This window comes from Pithys albifrons, chromosome 1, assembly GCF_047495875.1.
Source record: "Pithys albifrons albifrons isolate INPA30051 chromosome 1, PitAlb_v1, whole genome shotgun sequence".
In the NCBI taxonomy this organism is placed as follows: Eukaryota; Metazoa; Chordata; class Aves; order Passeriformes; family Thamnophilidae; genus Pithys; species Pithys albifrons.
The window spans coordinates 116,686,423-116,705,881 of record NC_092458.1 but is presented as its reverse complement, the minus strand read 5'-3'; the positions used below and the strand labels follow the sequence as shown (position 1 = coordinate 116,705,881).

At 50.3% G+C, this 19,459-nt stretch overlaps 1 protein-coding gene across 3 annotated transcripts in view; it reads right to left on the bottom strand.

Moving 5' to 3' along the window:
• Positions 1-3,457: 3,457 nt before the first annotated feature.
• Positions 3,458-19,459, bottom strand: part of RAB6A (RAB6A, member RAS oncogene family) — a 40,572-nt gene continuing 24,570 nt past the window's right edge. The window contains exons 3-9 of one of the 3 annotated variants that reach the window (XM_071564721.1): positions 18,856-18,909; positions 17,119-17,259; positions 16,976-17,081; positions 15,284-15,395; positions 14,139-14,232; positions 9,596-9,662; positions 3,458-6,303 (exon numbers count right to left, since the gene is read on the bottom strand). In XM_071564721.1, the coding sequence (XP_071420822.1) occupies positions 6,239-6,303; positions 9,596-9,662; positions 14,139-14,232; positions 15,284-15,395; positions 16,976-17,081; positions 17,119-17,259; positions 18,856-18,909 (639 nt within the window). In that variant the 3' untranslated portion in view covers positions 3,458-6,238. The remainder of the gene's footprint in view (positions 6,304-9,595; positions 9,663-14,138; positions 14,233-15,283; positions 15,396-16,975; positions 17,082-17,118; positions 17,260-18,855; positions 18,910-19,459) is intronic. The other 2 variants (XM_071564711.1, XM_071564700.1) reach the window with 2 other exon arrangements.

Here is a 19,459-nt window from a genome sequence, read left to right as displayed (position 1 = left end):
GGAGAGGAGAAGGATCCAGCCCTGCACCCCTCCATGTCCTCATCCCTTCTGCCCTCTCCATGTGCAAGCCACTGTCACCTCCTTGGGTGCTGCTCCGACACCCACTGCCAGAGGGCAGGGACAGATGGGATATTGGGAAGGAATATTGGGAAGGAACCTGGCCTTGGACACTCCAAGGGATGGGGCAGCCACAGCTTCTCTGCCCAACCTGTGCCAGAGCCTGCACACCTTCCCAGCCAGCAATTCCTTCCTAATCTCCAATTTAATCCCTTCCAAAACAACCATTCACTAGACAAGGTGCACAATCCCAGGTGAGACACACCTGGAGATGGAAACACCTGGAAGTTTTTCATCAAGAGCAACACGGCCTTGAAATCTTCCCTCCTTCCCATGGCACATCCAGCTGCTGCCAGAGCTCCTTTCCCAGCTCAGACTCCCACACTCCCCATCCCTGCAGTACCTGAACATCCCGAGGCTGATCCCACCTCTGTCCTGCTGTGCTGGTCTCCCAAAGAGCCAGGGACATGGAGCAATCCATGGGAAGGGCAGTGATGGATCGGCACCAATTCCAGCAGTGATTCCTGGGGTCATCGCTGCCGGTGGGAAGAGCTGATGGCAGCCGGGCCCTGCACTAGGGAGCTGAACGAAGGAGCAATTAAACATTCCAGAAATCAGTGTGGAAGCACAAACACCAGAGGCACAGACCACAGAACCACCTGGACTGGGCTCTGCTCCGCTGGGAGAGGAGCTTCCCGAGAATGCTTGGTGCCAATGCCGTGCAGGATCAGCAGGACAGGGAGTGCTGAGCAACCTGCCCCACTCCCAGGTCAACTCCAGGCCCACAGGGCTGCTCTCCCCAGCACGGAGAGCTGATGGAGATCCAAACATGGAGCAAAGCTCAGAACAACTCTAGAACCCCTTGGAAATGAGGATGGATACTGTGGGATTTGCAGGAAGGACCAGGCACAAGCCATTAATGCCCAAACGCGCCCACAAACTGCCTGGAAAGATGAATCCCAATATTCCACACCACAGAAATCAGCTGGGGCCATGTGACCCTCACTGGGACCCAAACCCACTTCCCTGGAAATCAAACAGCTCAGGAAATGTCGGGATTGAACCTCAAATTTCCACCCGAGCTCAGATTGCACACTCGGATTTCCACCCAAATTTCTTCCCAAGCTCAAATAAACGTGGGAAAGGCCAGTGCCAAACCACCAGCATCAATCAATCCCATTTTCTCCTTTGCCTGGAAAACTGGGTTTGGGAACAGCACTCCAGGGCAGAACCGTGGGGTAGCACGAGCATCACGATCCAGCTGCCTTCAGCCCTTCCCTCCTCCTCATCCTCCCGGCAAGGGCAGAGCTGCTCCTGGCACTGCAATTCCGCTGGAATTCCATTCCCGACACGCCCGAGCCTGATGTTTACAGTTCATTAAATCCCGTTCCTACCAGAGCATCCCAAATCCTTTATAAAAAGCCCCTTTGCCACGTGCAAGGGAAGGGGAGGGAAAATAAAACAGGTATTTTTGCCAACTGATGACAGATCAATTCGGTTGATGGAAGATCCATTAAACCATCCATTAGCCTGGAAATCCCGGCTCAGGCAGAGAGGGAATGCAGAGGGAGTGACAGAGGGAATGCAGAGGGAACGTAGAGGGAGCAGAGGGAATGCAGAGGGAGCAGAGGGAGCGACAGAGGGAATGACAGAGGGAATGACAGAGGGAATGACAGAGGGAATGACAGAGGGAATGACAGAGGGAATGACAGAGGGAATGACAGAGGGAATGACAGAGGGAATGACAAGGAATGCAGAGGGAGCAGAGGGAATGACAGAGGGAATGCAGAAGGGAGCAGAGGGAATGCAGAAGGGAGCAGAGGGAATGCAGAAGGGAGCAGAGGGAATGCAGAAGGGAGCAGAGGGAATGCAGAAGGGAGCAGAGGGAATGCAGAAGGGAGCAGAGGGAATGCAGAAGGGAGCAGAGCGAATGCAGAAGGGAGCAGAGCGAATGCAGAAGGGAGCAGAGCGAATGCAGAAGGGAGCACAGGGAATGCAGAAGGGAGCACAGGGAATGCAGAAGGGAGCACAGGGAATGCAGAAGGGAGCACAGGGAATGCAGAAGGGAGCACAGGGAATGCAGAAGGGAGCAGAGGGAATGACAGAGGGAGCAGAGGGAATGCAGAGGGAGCAGAGGGGTCGGTGCTCGCAGCCGCCTGCGGGAGCGCTGGCAGCCTGTGCCGCAGCCTGCACATCCCATTTGTCTTCCTGACAGAGCTGGGACATGCCCAGCATGGGAAAAGGAGCTGCTGCAGCAGCAGGGAGAGCCCTGCACATTCCACTGCTGGAAGCACCACTGCAGCCAGAGGACGGCACTGGCGGCTGCAGCAGCTCTGCACACGCTGCCAGGAAGGTGATGGGGATGCTCCAGCCTGGGAAAAGCACAGCTGATCCCACCAGTGGGCAAGGAGCATCCTCCAAGCTGAGGCAGCTGCTCCCTGTCAGAGTTTGGAGCTGGGCTGGGAGCAAAGCTCGACCCACTGCACCAGGAGTGACCCACCGGGACCAGCACCCTGTCCATTCCCTGCTCCCTGCAGTTTAAATCAGCCCCCCTTCAGAGCTCGGAACTGGGATACACCAGTGCCTGAGGTGACAGCCCCAAGGCTCAATTCCAAGGAGGAACTGGGATGGTCACACTCTGGTGCTCCCCAGGAGACACCACTCTCTGATATCCCATTCAGCTCCTTCCATCCCAAACCCACTGCCGAGAGGTGAGCTGGTGCTTCCAGAGCCTCCCAGCCAGGGCAGGACCTGGAGGTGCCAAGTACAAAGAAGAGAAGCTCCCCTAGTGCCTTGTCCCCACATGGCTCCTCTCATTTCCCTGAATTCCAGCCCATCTCCACGGCCCCACAACCCATTGGTTCACCAAGGTTGGGATATTGCTGTTTCCACACCAAATCCAGGCAATTCCTTGGAACAACCTGTGTGAAAGATGTCCTTGCCCATGGCAGTGGGCTGGGACTGGCTTCAGGGTCCCTTCCAACCCAACCATCCTGAGATTCCATGATTCCCTACTCCAGGAAAGACAAGGATAACTCATCCATGAGCAGCTGGTACTGGTACTCACCTCCCCGGCCCCGCAGCCCTCCAAGGATTAAGGAGGATCCTCCTCAGGGAAGGTGGGGCTGCTCCACCCGTGTCCCAGGGAAGATGAGGCCCTTGGAGAGGGAACAGCTGGATATCAAGAGCAGGAAAGGCCCAGAAAGGCACAGCTGGAAAATTTCAGACACCGCATGGAACCGGAGGAACAGCAAACACACAACTCCACGTCTTCCCTCTGCAAAGAAACCCCCCAAAACATCCTCGTTGCCCTTAAAAACTTGTCCTGCAGAACCTGCAGCGCCCAGAGGAGGAGCTGCACCTCCCACCAGCATTGTGATGGAGAGAAGAGACCCAGAGCTTTCCAATGAGACAGGTATTTATTTAGTTCAAGCGCTAAGGATTTGTTCTCTTGTCGTTGTCGGTATTATCAAACAGAGCTGAGGTACCAGTGACATTCCAACATGAAGAAAAGGAACCTTTTTTATCCCCCCTTACACAATTTCTTCAACTACTTTTATCAAGACAAAAGGAGAGGCAATGGAGCAGCTGGGGCTGTACAGAGCAGGGCAGGGCGGGGAGGGCAAAGGAAACAGAGCCAAGACCTTCATTCCAAAAATCACACAATCAGCAGTCAAAAGGTCTGTTCCCATGGTTCCCAAAGAGCAAAGGAAAGATCCAAAGCCAGATGGTGCAAAAAGAAATGTCAAAGATGGAGATCATGTTGCTCCTGTGCCCCCTTTGGAAGCGTCTTTTCTCTGGGAAACTGGGATTAGGGCTGTGGTCACGTTAAGCACAAACTGTCAGCAAGGACTGTCCAACATACCTGAGCACACCCAGGGAGCTCGTGGAGAAGGGCCAAGCCAGGGCTGCCCCATCCATGTTCCTGCAGCCCCTGGAGCTGTGAGAATGCTGCTCTCCAAGACCCTCGTTTAGAGGGAATTACGGCCAAACCTGATCTCAGGTCTCCCAGGAAAAGCAGCCGCAGGCTGAGCCTTGGAAATCCAGTGCTTAAAGCCTGGGATCTGGGCGGCAGAGGGGGTTGGTTCCACCAGGAGCAAGAAAACCAAGGATGTGCCAGTGGGATGAGCCAGATGAGGAGCAGAAGCTGCATGAAGAACCAAAGGAGAAGAAAGCCAAGGAAGGAGCAGCAGGATGAGGCATTTCTGCACGGGTAAGAACAGTACAACACAGGAAAAGCAGCCAGGTTTCCTTCCCCCAGAGCGGTTCTTTGGAAAAGAAAGAATGATCCTTTGTCACATATCATTGATGTTTATTTCAAGACATGCCACGTCAAAAAAACTCGCCTTTAATATTGCATTAGAAAAGCACTTTTACATCTCGTTCTGCCTTTGAGTTATTGTTGTGCAGAGTTGCCAGAAACCCAGGGCAGGGCACGAGCCTGGCAGGAATGGACAATTCCAGCTCTTTTGTGCCTGTTTCCTGGTGAGAAGTGGTGGTGGGGACGATTCCCCTCCTCTCCCCCATTTTAGATGGCAGGGAGAGGGGCACAGGGAACCAAGGAGGAGCCTGAATATTCCCTTGCAGCAATCGCAACCCAGACTCGAGAATTCCTTCCCTGCACCTCGGCCAGACCTGCCCAGCAAACAATGTATTTACAAGTGTGTTTTTATTAACTTACACAGCAACTTCACAATGAACTAGTAAAGATTAAAAGGGTGCACTTCTAGTGTGTTCCATTCCGTGGGTCTCGGGGAGCTACATCGCAACACCAGCAAAAGCTCTACAACAGATTCCTCAGCCAAAGGAAAAAAAACCCCACAAAATCAGTACTGAACAGAGTAAAAAAAAATGAAGCCAAGAAATAAATATCAAAGAAAAAAATGGTTAATTGGAAGCTTAGTTCAATAGAAAACTGAATGACCACTTGTTTAACCAAACTATACAGCTCTAGTGAACTGAATTAAACAGACTCGAAAGACTGAACATAAAAAACCCCAAAAAGCTAAAAAATAAAGGCATAAATCTGCATAATCGGAAGTTGGTTTCCATCCTACTCAAGTCCCTCCCTTGCCATCTAAGATGTCTCAACTAGATTCCAGTAGGCCCAAAGTAAACACCCCTTCCCCCACCGACCTACGCCCTGGAAAAGCAGGTGCCGTTCCCTCTCTGCTGGGACAGCCACCTGCTCTTCCCTCCTTCTCCCAAATTTCCAAGGTTTCCATCAGCTTTGGCAGGTTTTAGTGCCAGTCCTGATTTCACTATTTCCCCTGAAAAAAAAAAAGGAGCAAAATGCTTCCTCCTCCAATCAGCTGGAACGCTCCATTCCCATCTCTCGGGCAGGAATAATTCACTTCACTGATGTTTTCTACTCAAAAAGGAAAAATAATAATGCTCCTAAAACTCATCTTGCACTCGAAACATTATTTCCCTGTTTCCTGCAAGTGTTTTGCTAATGCACATCCACCCTTTCCTTCCCTCCCAGCTCCTCCAGAAGCCACTCATCGTGCTCAGAGAGCCTCTCCGGATTTCCCAGCACACTTCCTTGGAAGCGCGGAATTCCCAGCTCCAGCAGCCTGTGGTGGTGTCAAACCCCAGCTTGGGTGGGTTTGGGCACCAGGCAGGCTCGCTCTGCTCAAGGGAATGAAGAGCTTGGGGTTCATTTGGTGTTTAGTCATCAAGGAGAAGCGTTTAGCCCTCGGCATGCGCCGCCTCCGCCCGCGATTCCCGCTGTCTACGCATTCCCAGTTCCTCAGAGAACTCCAGTGGGTCAGATTTGCAAGCCCTTCTTCTGCACATCCCATCTAAGTCCAATCCCAAACTTACTCAGTCGCCCTCATTCCAAAGTGCGGTATCGTAACATATTAAAAAAGGAACAAATATTAAGAAATTGTACCTATTTTTCTCTCTTTTTTTTTCTCCTTTTTTTTTTAAAGTTATAACTAGAATACGCCGGGATATTTTGGCTTTTTTTTTCTTATAAATAATGAAGACACTGACAATTCTCTGTGTGTGTGTGTGTGCTTGTGAAGCCAATAACCATCTCCACGAGACAGGCAGCGATGAGGACTGCGGGGCGTTATCACGGGAGGGGGGGGGCAAGCCAATATTCACACTGCAGTCAATGGAGAGGGCAGGGAGGGGAGCAGTGATGTTCTGGAGAGGTGGGAGCCACGTGGGATTAGCAGGAACAGCCTCCTTCACTGACAGGCTGCTCTTGAGGCTTTTCCAGTTTTATGTCAATCACTGGGAAGAAGGGAGTTAAGGCAAACAGGTCTCCAGATCTGGTTTCCTCACTGGTGTCTTCAGTATTGCCCTGGAACTTCAGTATTGCCCTGGAACTTCAGCACTGCCCTGGGATTTCAGCACTGCCCTGGGATTTCAGCACTGCCCTGGGATTTCAGCACTGCCCTGGGATTTCAGCACTGCCCTCGAGTTTCAGCACTGCCCTGGTATTTCAGCACTGCCCTGGAGTTTCAGCACTGCCCTGGAGTTTCAGCACTTTCCTGGAATTTCAGTATGGCCCTGGAGTTTCAGCACTCCCCTCAAGTTTCAGCACTTCCCCGGAACTTCAACACTGCCCTGGAATTTCAGTACTCCCCTGGAATTTCAGCATTGCCCTCAAGTTTCAGCACTGCCCTGGGATTTCAGCACTGCCCTGGGATTTCAGCACTGCCCTCGAGTTTTAGCACTGCCCTCGAGTTTTAGCACTGCCCTCGAGTTTTAGCACTGCCCTGCAGTTTTAGCATTGCCCTGGAATTTCAGCACTGCCCTGGAGTTTCAGCACTTCCTTGGAATTTCAGTATTGCCCTCAAGTTTCAGCACTGCCCTGGGATTTCAGTACTCCCCTGGAATTTCAGCATTGCCCTCGAGTTTCAGTACTGCCCTGGGACTTCAGCACTTCCCTGGAATTTCAGCACTTCCCTGGAATTTCAGCACTTCCCTGGAGTTGCAGCACTCCCCTGGAGCTTCAGCACTTCCCTGGAGTTTCAGCATTGCCCTGGAATTTCAGCACTCCCCTGGAATTTCAGTATTGCCCTGGGACTTCAGCACTTCCCTGTCATTTCAGCAATTCCCTGGAGTTTCAGCACTTCCCTGGAATTCCAGCCTGGAATACTGGCAAGGAGCAGCTCCCCAGTGCAGCTGATGTGCAGGTTTCTCCCCTGGCCCTGCCCTGACACAACGGCAGCCCCCAAGTGTGTCCCTGAGCAGAGCCTGCTCTTCCCAGCGATCCCAGGGATCTCCTGCTGCAGGAAGGAAAGATGTCTGGACTCACTGAAGGGTCTAATCGCTGTTTCCACAGAATCACAGAACCATTTAGGTTGGAAAAGCCCTCCAAGAACATCCAGTCCAACCACTCCCCAGCACTGCCAAGGCAATCACTGACCATGTCCCCAAGTGCCACATCCACATGGCTGTTAAATCCCTCCAGGAATGGGGACTTCCCCCCTGCCCTGGGCAGCCATTTCAATGCCTGACACCCTTTCAGGAAAGAAATTTTCCCTACTATCCAACTTAAACCTCCTTCCTCTTGTCCTGTCACTTGTTCCCTGGGAAGCAGCCACAGCCTGGGAACCCTCAGTGTGGAATTGATGCTGGATCCAGTATTCCAGCCGGGAGAGGCTCTGCCTGCTGGCCCAAAGGAACCCAGGACGGGACATCTTTCTTCCCAAACTCCTGCTCCTCTATTCCACACCCAACTGGCAAGTACTCCCCTCTCCTTTCCCTGCCCACACTCAGCTCTGGGACAGGCAGGAGAGGATTGGAATAGTGAATATCCCACCCCTAGAAGTGTCCAAGACCAGGCTAGATGGGGCTTGGAGCAACCTGGTCTAGTGGGTGGTGTGGCAGGGGATGGAACTGGATGAGCTTTGAGGTCCCTTCCAGTCCAAAGGAGCCTGTGATTCCATGATTCCACAGGGAGGGTGTGCTCTGTGAGGAGCCCCAGCAGCACATTCCTTCTCAGGCTGTGCACATTCCTAACTCCCCAGAGCTCTCAATGTGCCATCCTGAGCACTCCCATCAATCCCTGCTCCAGTTAAACCTCTCTGCTCACCCCACCACCATCCAACAAAGCCCAAATCCCCCCTCCCAGTGCCAGCTGATGTCCCCCAAGGACACTGCAGAGCTGGCTGCTCTGAACCTGTGACAAGCTGCTCTCTCTGCAGCATTTGGATTCCCAATGGATGCCCTCCAGCCCCAGCCTCAAGGAGCCTTTCCCAGGAGGAGCTCTGAATGTTAATCCCCAACCTCAGCACAATTCCCAGCGCTTCCCTTATCAGGGAACACAGAGATCACACGGCTGGGCCTTCCCCTTGTTCCTTTAGGAGGTGAAGTTGGTTTTAAAGAGGTTTGGAGAAAATAAACAGAGAAAGGGAAACAGGAGACCAATAATTCAAATATTTGGTCCACGTGGCTGCTCTAAACTCCCTGTGTATTTAAGCCAGAGATGCCTTCCCAGCTTCACCTCTGAGCATGAGGAGTTGAAGATCCTTGATCCATGTCCTGTGAAAAAGCTGCTGGAAACTCCACCACATTAATCCCATTCCATTCCTGCTATCTGCAGGCTGCAGGAAGGCCAATTCCAGTGCCCTCACTGCACTCCCATTTGGAGCCTGGTGATCAAACTCCCTGATAGAGCCCCTGCCTGTGCACTCTGCCCCCTCATTAATGAAGTTTGGTGCTCATTAACCTTCTGGGGACCTGCACAACGAAGCAGTTTTGATCTAAGCACAAAGCTTGTGCCTCAGCAGTTGCACTCCACAGCTTCCCAAATCCTTTCCCCCGCACTCTGATGGAATTTCAGCACCAAGCTTGTCCCCCTCCCACCTTTCCTTCCACGTCCTTCCTCCAAGGTACCATTTCTCCTGCATTTCCCAGCTGCAAATAAAACCAAGAACCCTGGAAAAGCTCCTGTTCCACACACACCCACCTGGCCAGGGAAGTGATTCCAGTTCAGCCATTTCTGCTTGTCCTGCAGAGACCTTTATCCTCTTTCCACCCCTGACCCCCAGCTGAGTCCTCTCCTCCCTCACACCCCACAGATGCTGCCTGGGGGTCCAGCACTGGCACAGGCTGCCCTGGGAGGTTATGGCATCTCCATCCTTGGAGATTTCCCAAGATTCCCTAAATGTGACCCTGAGAAACTGGCCTGGATTTTGGGATTAGCCTTGCACTGAGCAGGAGGGTTGGAGAAGGGACCTGCAAGAGGATTGTTCTGGGATCCTGCCAGTCAGACCTGCAACAGCCACTGGGGCTTCCTTCAGGCCTCTCTTCTCCCACTCCACATCCAGCCTGTTCAAACACCAAGCAAAGAATCCTTCTGGCTCTGTTTGCACCTTCCCACACTTCCAAACCCCTCATCCTTCCCCTGCTGCCTCCATCCTCCACACTCCCAGCCCCACCCCTCCATCCCAGCACTCCAAGCTGGAAGGTTACTTGCCCCTATTCCCCCCGTTTTTGGGCTGTCCACAAGCTGGCTGAGGGCTGCAGTGGGTTTTCCTCCAGGGAATGCCTGGCACAGCTGCATAAAGGATACTGTCTTCTCTACTTTTGTCTTGTGTGCTTTCCATGCCAGGCAAGGCAGCTGCCACACGTCGGAAAAGCTGCAAGAGAGCACACAGGGAGCAGATGAAAACAATGCAGAGCCCCAGGATGATACAGTTCAAACAATGACTCCACACATCCCGCAGCACTATTTGCACTGCTCAGCCCAAAAAGCCTGACACCAAACATAACCTTTATTCCTTGGAAATGGCAGAGATCATCTCTGCTGTTGGAAAGGCTCCCTGAGAACCAGGCACACGAATCTGCCCAATCCTGGGCCTCACCCTTTGGTGCCATCATTATCCTGTGTCCACACTCAGGGTATAAAGCACAAAACAGCTTTGCATTTGCCATCCCAAAGCATCTCTGCCTCGCACTTGAGCACCATCTCCAGTTTCCCAGCAGGGTTTGGGATCAAACTCTCTACTCAGTTTTACTGAACTTGGAGGAGGGTGAGACAGAACAGGATTGATTCCCTCTCCTGCATTTCCTCTTTGTCCCTGAGGCTCGGAGTTGTAGTTCCCACTACACAGTTCTTTTAATGCCCAAGAATTCACCTGAATTCCCTCATCCCAGGACAATCCCTGCACAGAACAGCCCAGTTCCAGGCTGTCCTTCCACTGAGGGCAATTCCTGCCACGTTCAGTTTGTGGGGACAGCAATGACCTCTTTTCCATATGCCTTAGGCAAGGACAGCACAGATGAGATGGATGGAAGGACACAGAACACCTTCAGTATCCATCAGGGCTATCAATGAGTTGGTCCTTCCCTTTGGAAAACAGCCCTGGCAGAGTCCTGGTCCCACTGGATGTGTCCAGACAGAAATACTTTAATATTCTTTAATATTTTCCCCCCATTTCAGACACTGTTCCTCCTCTGTACCTCTGGCTTATTCAGCATGCAGGACAGCAGATGCTTCCAAGCCCTGCAGGCCCCCATCCATCAGGCTGTTCCCATCCACCAGGGTGTTCCCACCCTGGGTCCCAGAATGCCCAGCACGGGTCTGACGTCAGCCGTGCCGAGTTCCATCATTCCCTGTTTTCCTGCCTCTCCTCAAATGACACAAAGCTAAACCACTTATTCCCAGTGACCCACTTTCCACAGGAAACTGAGCCAAGCCTGCACCAGCCTGTTTACAGCAGGAATGTGAGGACCTGGACAGCTTTGGATCCGTGTCCATGGGATTTTACCAGGCTGGCTCTCAAATGATGCTGGGAAGACACTGAGGCAACTTGACCAGTCCCCTCCAAGCTCTCCATGCCCAAGCCCCAGGTCTGGCACACACTGGAATGTGGTCCAGGACAAGGGCAGGGCTGGGAGAAGCTGCTCCTTGGTGGAACTCACTGATTCCACAGGGAAAAAGCTCAGCACCCCTCTCTGTTTCTGTGAGCCTCTGCCATGATCCAGAACCTCCCAGATTCCCTGAAAACCTCAGGGGAACTCTCACAGGCCAGCAATTCCTCACTGATGGAATCTCAAAGAGTATTTTTGACCCAGTCCTTGGCATAGAAGATTTGGAAGTGTCTAAGGCCAGGTTGGGCAGGGCTTGGAGCAACCTGATATAGTGGGAGGTGTCCCAGCCCAAGGTAGGGGTGGCACTGGATGGGCTTTAACATCCCTTCCATCCAGACTGTCCTGGGATTCCATTTATTCCCTGTACAACAGTGCAATACAATGGATGCACTTTACAGAGGGAAAGGGTTGGGGAGTATTAAGAAATCCTCAGCTGATGGAACCAATAGAATTCCTGCATTCCAACCAAGCTGCTGACAGAAAGGCTCTTTAAAATACACTAATCCTTGCTTTACATTAAGACCAGGAATAAAATGATGCTTTTAGCTGCGTTTCTCCCCTAAATCATCTGACTAAAAATAGGAATTTGGCAACTAAGAAAATCAACTTTCTCCCTTATTAACCTTCTGCTTATCAGCCAGAGCATATGTGGATAAATCCAATTAGGGGAACTGGCTGCTGATTAGGAAGCTGCCTTCACACAGGGCCTGACACACCCCCAGGGGCTGCACACACAGACACGGTTAATGTTTGTGTGGGCACAAAAACACACTTACTGAGGAGCATTCAGGACTTTTCCCCCCAAGGCAGGACTTAAATGCAGCAGCTGAAAGACTAAAGAGCCACACAAGGTCTCTCTGCAACCTCCTCCTGATAAACTCTGGGGGGAAAAAACGCTCATGCCTCTCCATGGGTTTCAAGATTTGCCCAGCTGTGCCTTTCCTCCCACTCCAGCCATTAAATCCCCAGGGATCAGCAGGATGAAGCTCCAGCAGTAGGATGGGAAGGGCAGGAGAATCCCTGCCCAGATGGGAGAGCCAGGCAAGAAACCAAAGCAAAGCAAACAAAAATGTTTCCCTGATTCTCATTCTCTGCAACCCTGGGAATAATTCCTGGTGCAAAGCAAACAAAAATGTTTCCCTGATTCTCATTCTCTGCAACCCTGGGAATAAATCCCGGCCACCAGAGGGGCAGAAAGGAGGAGCAGAAGGAGGGGCCACATCCCCTCAGCTGCTGCTGTGAGAAAGTCCCTGTGCCAAGGCAGAGCCAGCCTGGAGCATGCCAGGTGCTGCTGGAAGCAGGAATTCCAGGGCTCCCCCTCCCCTCTCCTTCCCCAGGGCAGCAAAAGGAACCCTGACATATTCTGGGCATGGAATGCAGGGGCTAACAATGAAATTCCCTGAAATACAGACTGTGGGGATGGAGCAGGATCTCAGAGCCCTGTGGAGCCTTTTCAGGGCTGACAGAGGGAATTCAATGCACTCAGGGAAGCACTCCCCTTCTCCATCCTAAGGCTCCTGGGAAGTTCCAGTACTGGCAGGGAGGAATTTTGCATGGAAGGGGAAAAACTCCTAAATAAAGAGTTCATATTCCCTATGCACACATTCCAGTCTCAGCATCCCAGCTGTTCACTCATTCTCAGATCTGAACCTGCACCTTGGTGGACAAACCAGTGACCACCAACTACTCCAAAATTCACCTTTATATTAGTATTTAATACCTAACACCTTAATTTTGACATCAAATTTCACTGTATGTAGTCAAATTATGACCTTTGTGTCTAAAATAATTTGACACTTAAATCAAAACTCCTGGATGAAAATTAACTTGGACAGGGATTGCTGTACAGAATTAGAATGTGTTATTAGTGATCAGTTATGGGAAGGTCAAATTTGTATTCAGGTCATTAAAGATTTACACAGGTTGTGGGAAGGGGATCCATCCTGCAGAAGCAGCTCCATGTGCTTTCCCCACCTCACTGAGGGGGAATTTATTGGTAAATAAATTAGAAAAATAGGTTATTAAGTTGTCAAAATAAATCTAAGTTAGTAAAATAAATTCATATGATTCAATAGAGAAGCTGCAAGAAAACAGGAAACTGTAAGTAGTGGTATGAAAAGTCTTATCCTTTGAGAATTGTTTCAACCACCACTTATTAAACTAATAAAAAATGAGAGTTCCAAATATTCCACAGCACAGAACAGCTTTGAAAACCCTGAAAATTCCAAGCTGTGCCTGCAACACAAGGAGCAAAACTGAGCAGCACAATCCAATTTTAGCTCTTTTTGAATAACCACTCATGTCTTTGCTCCCCAGTGCCCACCCCCAGGTCTAAGCACTCATTAAGGATCCAAACCTTAATTACCAGGCAGTGGCAGGATAATTGTGGACCCTGGAATGCAGCACTTCCATGGCTGGTAATGCACTGGAACTCAGCACTAAGATAACACATCTAATTATTCCATTAGAGAGGGAATAATTTTGCTACTTATACACAAAGTCAAGGGACATTTTAATAACAGACCCTTCAGTCCTGTCTGTGATGTACAAAGTAGTTTATAATCCTGTTTTAGCAACTGCTGGGACTGTTCTGCACATGAACTGTGCAGCTACACATAGAAGGATATGCCTAAAGGTGGGATCCCACACTGGTTTGGGGTGGGAGGACATTAAATCCCATCCAGTGCCACCCCTGCCATGGGCAGGGACACCTCCCACTGTCCCGGGCTGCTCCAGCCTGGCCTTGGACACTCCCAGGGATGAGGCAGCCACAGCTTCTCTGGGCACCCTGAGCCAGGGCCTGCCCACCCTCCCAGCCAGCAATTCCCTCCCAATATCCCATCATTGCTCCGCTTTCCTCATCAAAAGCCACTCAGCATCTGCCAGAAGCAAAGAGCTTTGGCTGTGCAGGAACAGCTGCTCCCACTCCCAGTGCCTCCCAGTTTGCACTCCCTGAGGAGGGATCACACTTCTCACACCTGTGTTTCCCCAACTTTCTGGCTCCCTTTCAGTCCAACCACCAAATCTGGATTACCAGAAATCCACATGGATGATCCTGTGCTCACAAAGCTTCTTCACATGGAAATAAGAGTCCTTTGATGCAGGGACAGGGATCCTGCTGAGCCTGAGCCACCAATCTCACTCCCAGAGGTTCCCTGCTGTGCAGGGACCACAAACATCCCCTGTCCCAGTTTTCCCAGTGTCCAGGAGGTCCTGGTGGCCCAGGGGGTGTGAGCACTCACCTGTTTTACGTTGTATCCTGCTTTTGCACTAGTTTCAATGAACATTACATTCAACTCTTTGGCTTTTCTCTCTCCTTCCTCGATGGACACTTGTCTGGGGAGGACAGCACAGAGTCAGGAGCAAACAACCCCTCAGATGAACACTTTGGAAATTAAGATTTATTACAGTTCTGAAAGCATTTAATGTTGTTTTTACCCCCCTGCATGGTATTACCACTTCAGGTATCAGACAGACTTCCATGGCACATCTGGCTCCCAACATTCCAGTGGAAAAGCCAACTACACTCCCCCCAAATCCCTGTCTGAACAATCATCCACCAGTGCCCTCTAACATTCAAACATGATCATCAAGAACAAACTGTTTTAACAAAGGTCCAAGTGTAACCAGCTCATATGGAAGGGATTTTGTTCCCTTTTTTCCTTGGATAGATGTCCCACTCATTAATCACCCTGTCAGAGCTAAAAAAAGGGGGAGAATTTCAGTTGAAGAACTGCCAAACAAGAATCATGAGGTATCTGATGGTTTTATATATATAATATAATTCTTAACAGGAGGCTATAAATCTGAAGCAAGGGCCACAGGAGAGGTGATCCCGAGGAAACAGGGATTTTGATGAAATCCAGAATCCATAAGTTTGGCTTTGTGGTTCTTTATCATTTGTGTTCATACCATAAACTCAGAATAAGCAGCAGAGACAGAAAAAGCTGAAAATGTACAACATGCAATAAAAATATTTCTGTTTGCAAACTTGTGAGAAGCCTCAAAAGGGAGAAACCATCACCCAGAGCTGATTTTTACCTGCACCCACCATTTACACCTGAGCAGATTAATTAAGGACAAGTCCTTCTCATCAGTTTATTCATTCCCTGATTCAGGTTGTAGCCAACACTCTGTTTCCTCCTGAGACATGAACAAGCTGGTGATGGTTTCTCAACTCACTCCTAACTGGAAAATTTGGTTTAACCAAATTTTGGTGCTGGAAATCTGGTTTAACCAAAAGAAGAGGGTTTAAAACTGGGATTTCTCTTGGCAGAACTAAACCAAGACAGAGCCTTTTGGAACAAAAACACATTTAAAAATCCTTTCTGGACCAGCAGCAGAGTAAGAGAAGCACTCAAAAGATGAATTAATTCCCCCTCCATACCTCTTATCTGCTAGATCTGTTTTGTTTCCCACCAGCATGATGATGACGTCACTGCCCCGTTCCGTTCTGACGTCATCAATCCATTTTGTTGTTTGCTGGAAGGAGTTTACATCTATCAGAGAACAGTGGAGAGGATTATCACTGTAGGAATCCCTCAGGCTCCCTAGGGAATACAGCTGCTGGCTGAAATAAAAGCTCCATTTCTGTGGAATTGGGATGAAGAACCAGCACATGAATCCCTCAAACCTCCCCCACTGAAGGATGTGGAACCTTTGGCATCGATTTCAGAAGGGCAACTGTGGATTCAAAGCCAGGGAGGGAGCTGAGTCCATCTGTAATTTGGGTTTGACAGCACCTAAATGAGCCTCCTCACTGTGTTTCAGCTGCTGTTTTTATGGAATAAAATAGCAAGGATTTTCTCTGGAGAATGGGGGCTGATTTCTGCATCCTGCTCCTCCATCACTCCTGCACAGTCCTCAAGCCCAATTATGGATTTTGCACACTTTAATCACCTTTTCTTCCTCTAGGGATACACAGCACACCAGCAGCTCCAGGGGCACTGAACAGCTGCCTCCAAAACAATCTCCAAATTGCTGTACAGAACCAGAAGGAGAAATTTAACCTACTCACAGGCATTTTAGTTTAATGCTACACTCTTAAGAGCTGCAAGGGAAGAATCTCAGACCGTGTGGGGCTGGAAAAGTTGAATCCCACAAGGAAAAAGGAGTTGGGGGGAAGCTGCCACATTGCTCAGCATTTACCAGTGTTGCACAAAGAGCATTTGAGCTGCCAAAGTCGTTTTAGTACTTAAAAAGGTGGGGGGCCCTGCAGCAGTTCTTGAAAAATATTGATTTCTTTAATGGCTTTTACTGCAAAGTTATATTTTGTGTTAGACAGCCAAGACTTGATCATCTGCCAGTGTCTTAATTCTCCTCTTTACCACCTGGTAATACTGAATTTGCCAGGTCAGTAGAAAATTTCACCTGTAATTTTCGCTCAAAGCAAAGTGGTATTTTTAACAATTAAAGTCTTTCTAGGTTTGACTCCTGCTGAAATCTTCTAGAATTTATAAATCAAAGCACTGGTGTAGAACTAGGCCACTGCTCTCAGCCTGGAATTCAGTCCCCCTAAACACAATTCCTGCCCTTTGTCAGTAAGTTAAGGGGTGTGTGGACTGAGGGGAGGGACAGAAGGAGGGTTGAGAAAGCTCTAATATTTTAGTTGACAAAAATGTACATACCTTAGTAATAAATGAGAGAGCAGTTGTTAAAGGGTGAGGGCTTGGTGGGAAGTTTTACACATGGCAGGGTGAGAGAGTGAGAGATTCCAGAGAAAATGGGGAGTTAATGTGTGTCCCCACCAGCCCATTCCCGGGTATTTTGGGTTGGGGAGGGGAATGAAGTGAAGCAAGCGACACAAGCCTCCAGTTTAGGAACTCAGAGATCCATGGACACGAGACCCAGAGTCACAGGGGACGTGATGATTGAGAGGCAGGTGAGAGAAAGCAGGCAGGGGTAAAACCATGTTATTTGTGACACGTTTGTACATCACACCAGCAGCAAAACAAACAGAAGAACCACATTGTTTCCATGCCAGGACGGAGACCAAGCAGATGAGGTGAGAGGACATGCAAAGCTAAGCTAGAGCATGGAAGGGGCAGAGGATTAGAAATGCAGAATTCCCCCCACTCACTTGTGATATCATAAACAACAACTGCAACAGTGGAGTCACGAATGTAGCTAGGGATCAAGCTCCTGAACCGCTCTTGACCTGCTGTGTCCCACAATTGCAACCGTACCTAACAGAGTCAGTCAAACAAGCAGAGAAACAAGAACAGAACAACAGGTCAACCCGGGGCCAAAATACCTACTTGTGATATCGTAAACTACTACGGCGGCGGCAGAGTCGCGGATGTAGCTGGGAATGAGGCTACGGAAACGCTCCTGCCCCGCGGTATCCCACAGCTGCAACCTGATCTGTGGGCAGGAGAGAGTTAACAGAGCCAAACTGCCACTACAAGGAGAGAGGAGACAGGTTTAGTGGGGGGAGAGCCGAGGGAGGGGGCAGGAGGGCATGCAGGGCAGGGCTCTCCCCAGAAAATGCCCCTCTGCCAACTGGCCCTTGGCTTGCAAGGACACACATGAAAACTATGGCTAAAGGGGTGGAGTTGCCATCCTGGAGGTGTTCAAAAGGCCTGTGAATCCATCACCAGCCTGGAGGTGCTCCCAAGGACTGTGGATCCATCCCCATCCCTGGAGGTGCTCACAGGGACTGTGGATCCATCACCTTCATCCCTGGAGGTGGATCCATCACCTCCATCCCTGAAGGTGGATCCATCACCTCCATCCCTGAAGGTGCTCACAAGGCCTGTGGATCCATCACTACCCTTGGAGGTGGATCCGTCCCCATCCCTGGAGGTGTTCAAAAGGACTGTGGATCCATCACTATCCCTGGAGGTGCTCACAGGGACTGTGGATGCATCACTACCCTTGGAGGTGGATCCATCCCCATCCCTGGAGGTGCTCAAAAGGACTGTGGATCCATCCCCATCCCTGGAGGTGCTCACAGGGACTGTGGATCCATCCCCATCCCTGGAGGTGCTCACAGGGACTGTGGATCTATCCCCATCCCTGGAGGTGCTCACAGGGACTGTGGATCCATCCCCATCCCTGGAAGTCAGTGGTGGGCTTGAAAGTGTTGGACCCAATGGAATTAGTGGGATTTTCCAACCTAAATTATTTTATAGGTCTATGAGCTGTACACAAGAGTTTCATGCTCTGCTTTTATCCTTCCCCAGGACACACAGCAGCCTGAAGGATGGTGGAAAAGCTGGAAAACCTACTCATGTCAGTTTTCCAAGGAGGATAAAATGCCAGTTATAACCCTACACTGCACAGAGATGGGGAGATGTCTCTTCCCATCCAGGCTGTGAAAGGAAAGACAAGATACCCTAAAAGTAGTGTGTGCAGGGTGTGGAAAGCACATCCATCCCTCAGGCACTTCCCATGGCTCACAGACCACAAGCTCCTGCAGTGCTGCACAGCTTTGTTTCTGCAAACAGCTCAGCAGCTGAAGTTCTTAATTAAGGATCTGAGCTCATTTTAAACCCCAGGTCTGCCTCCTCAGAGGAGTGATCTCATTTCAGGAGCTAGGACTGCACCAAGCTAAGGAACAGGGATCACTGGGGGGCTGCCACCAAAGGCCACCTCCTTTTTACAGGGAACATTAACTGGCCACATCAGGCAGTTGATCTTATCATTTTTGTGGCATTAAACCTGAAGAGGTTGAACATGCCCCCCTTCTCCAAATCCCCACCATCTGCACCCCTCAAACTCTCTGCCTCATCTCTCTGCTCACAGAGGGTGACACCAAAGAACTGCTGTCAAATGGCCCTTGAGGGCTGGACCAAATGGTGATTCCCATTCCCCACTGCTGTGTCTCCACTTGTCAGCCTGGAAGCAGCTGGGAGAGGAGGGCTCAGCCTGTGCTTCCAAGTGATCTCAGAGCTGGGGGCTGCACAAACAGATGCTGCTCCTCATCCCCACGGTGCAAGCACAACAAAAGCCACTCACTGTTCGGTCCTCCAAGTACATGGTTTTCGATAGGAAGTCGATGCCAATCGTTGCCTGTGAAGAGAAGAGAAAACCAAGAGCTCTTCAGGAAAATGTCAGAGCCCCTGCAGTGATTTCCAGGGGAAAACCAGCACCTGCAAGAAAAACAGGCTGCTTTTCTGGCTCAATTCAGAGAGCAGTGTCTTTAATACATCCACAACCAGACCGGTTTCTTCAAGCACAAAAGGCTGTCAAGGTTAATTTCAATGTATTGACAGTTTAATCCACACAGTTCTTTGGGTATGACCCAAATTGGTGTCCCCCAGCCCAGCCTGGGTGTGTGGGCACTCTGCCTTCTTCCCAGCTGTCAAGAATCTTCATGGATCTTCCCTTCTCCCTGAGATGAAGGCAGAAATATTCAACACCACCAGGGCACACGTGGGCCCAAAAAACTAAAGCCTGGCTCATCTCCACTGCACCCAAACTTCCAGTGGGAGCTTCCTGTGGAACATCCTGCATCAGTGTTGGGAGGAAAGCAAAGTGCTGCTGAGAGCTGCTCCTTAAACACAGGACCTTCACCCCATTTTCCAAGGCTGCAGGGAGAGGAATACAAGCTCCAGGAGCT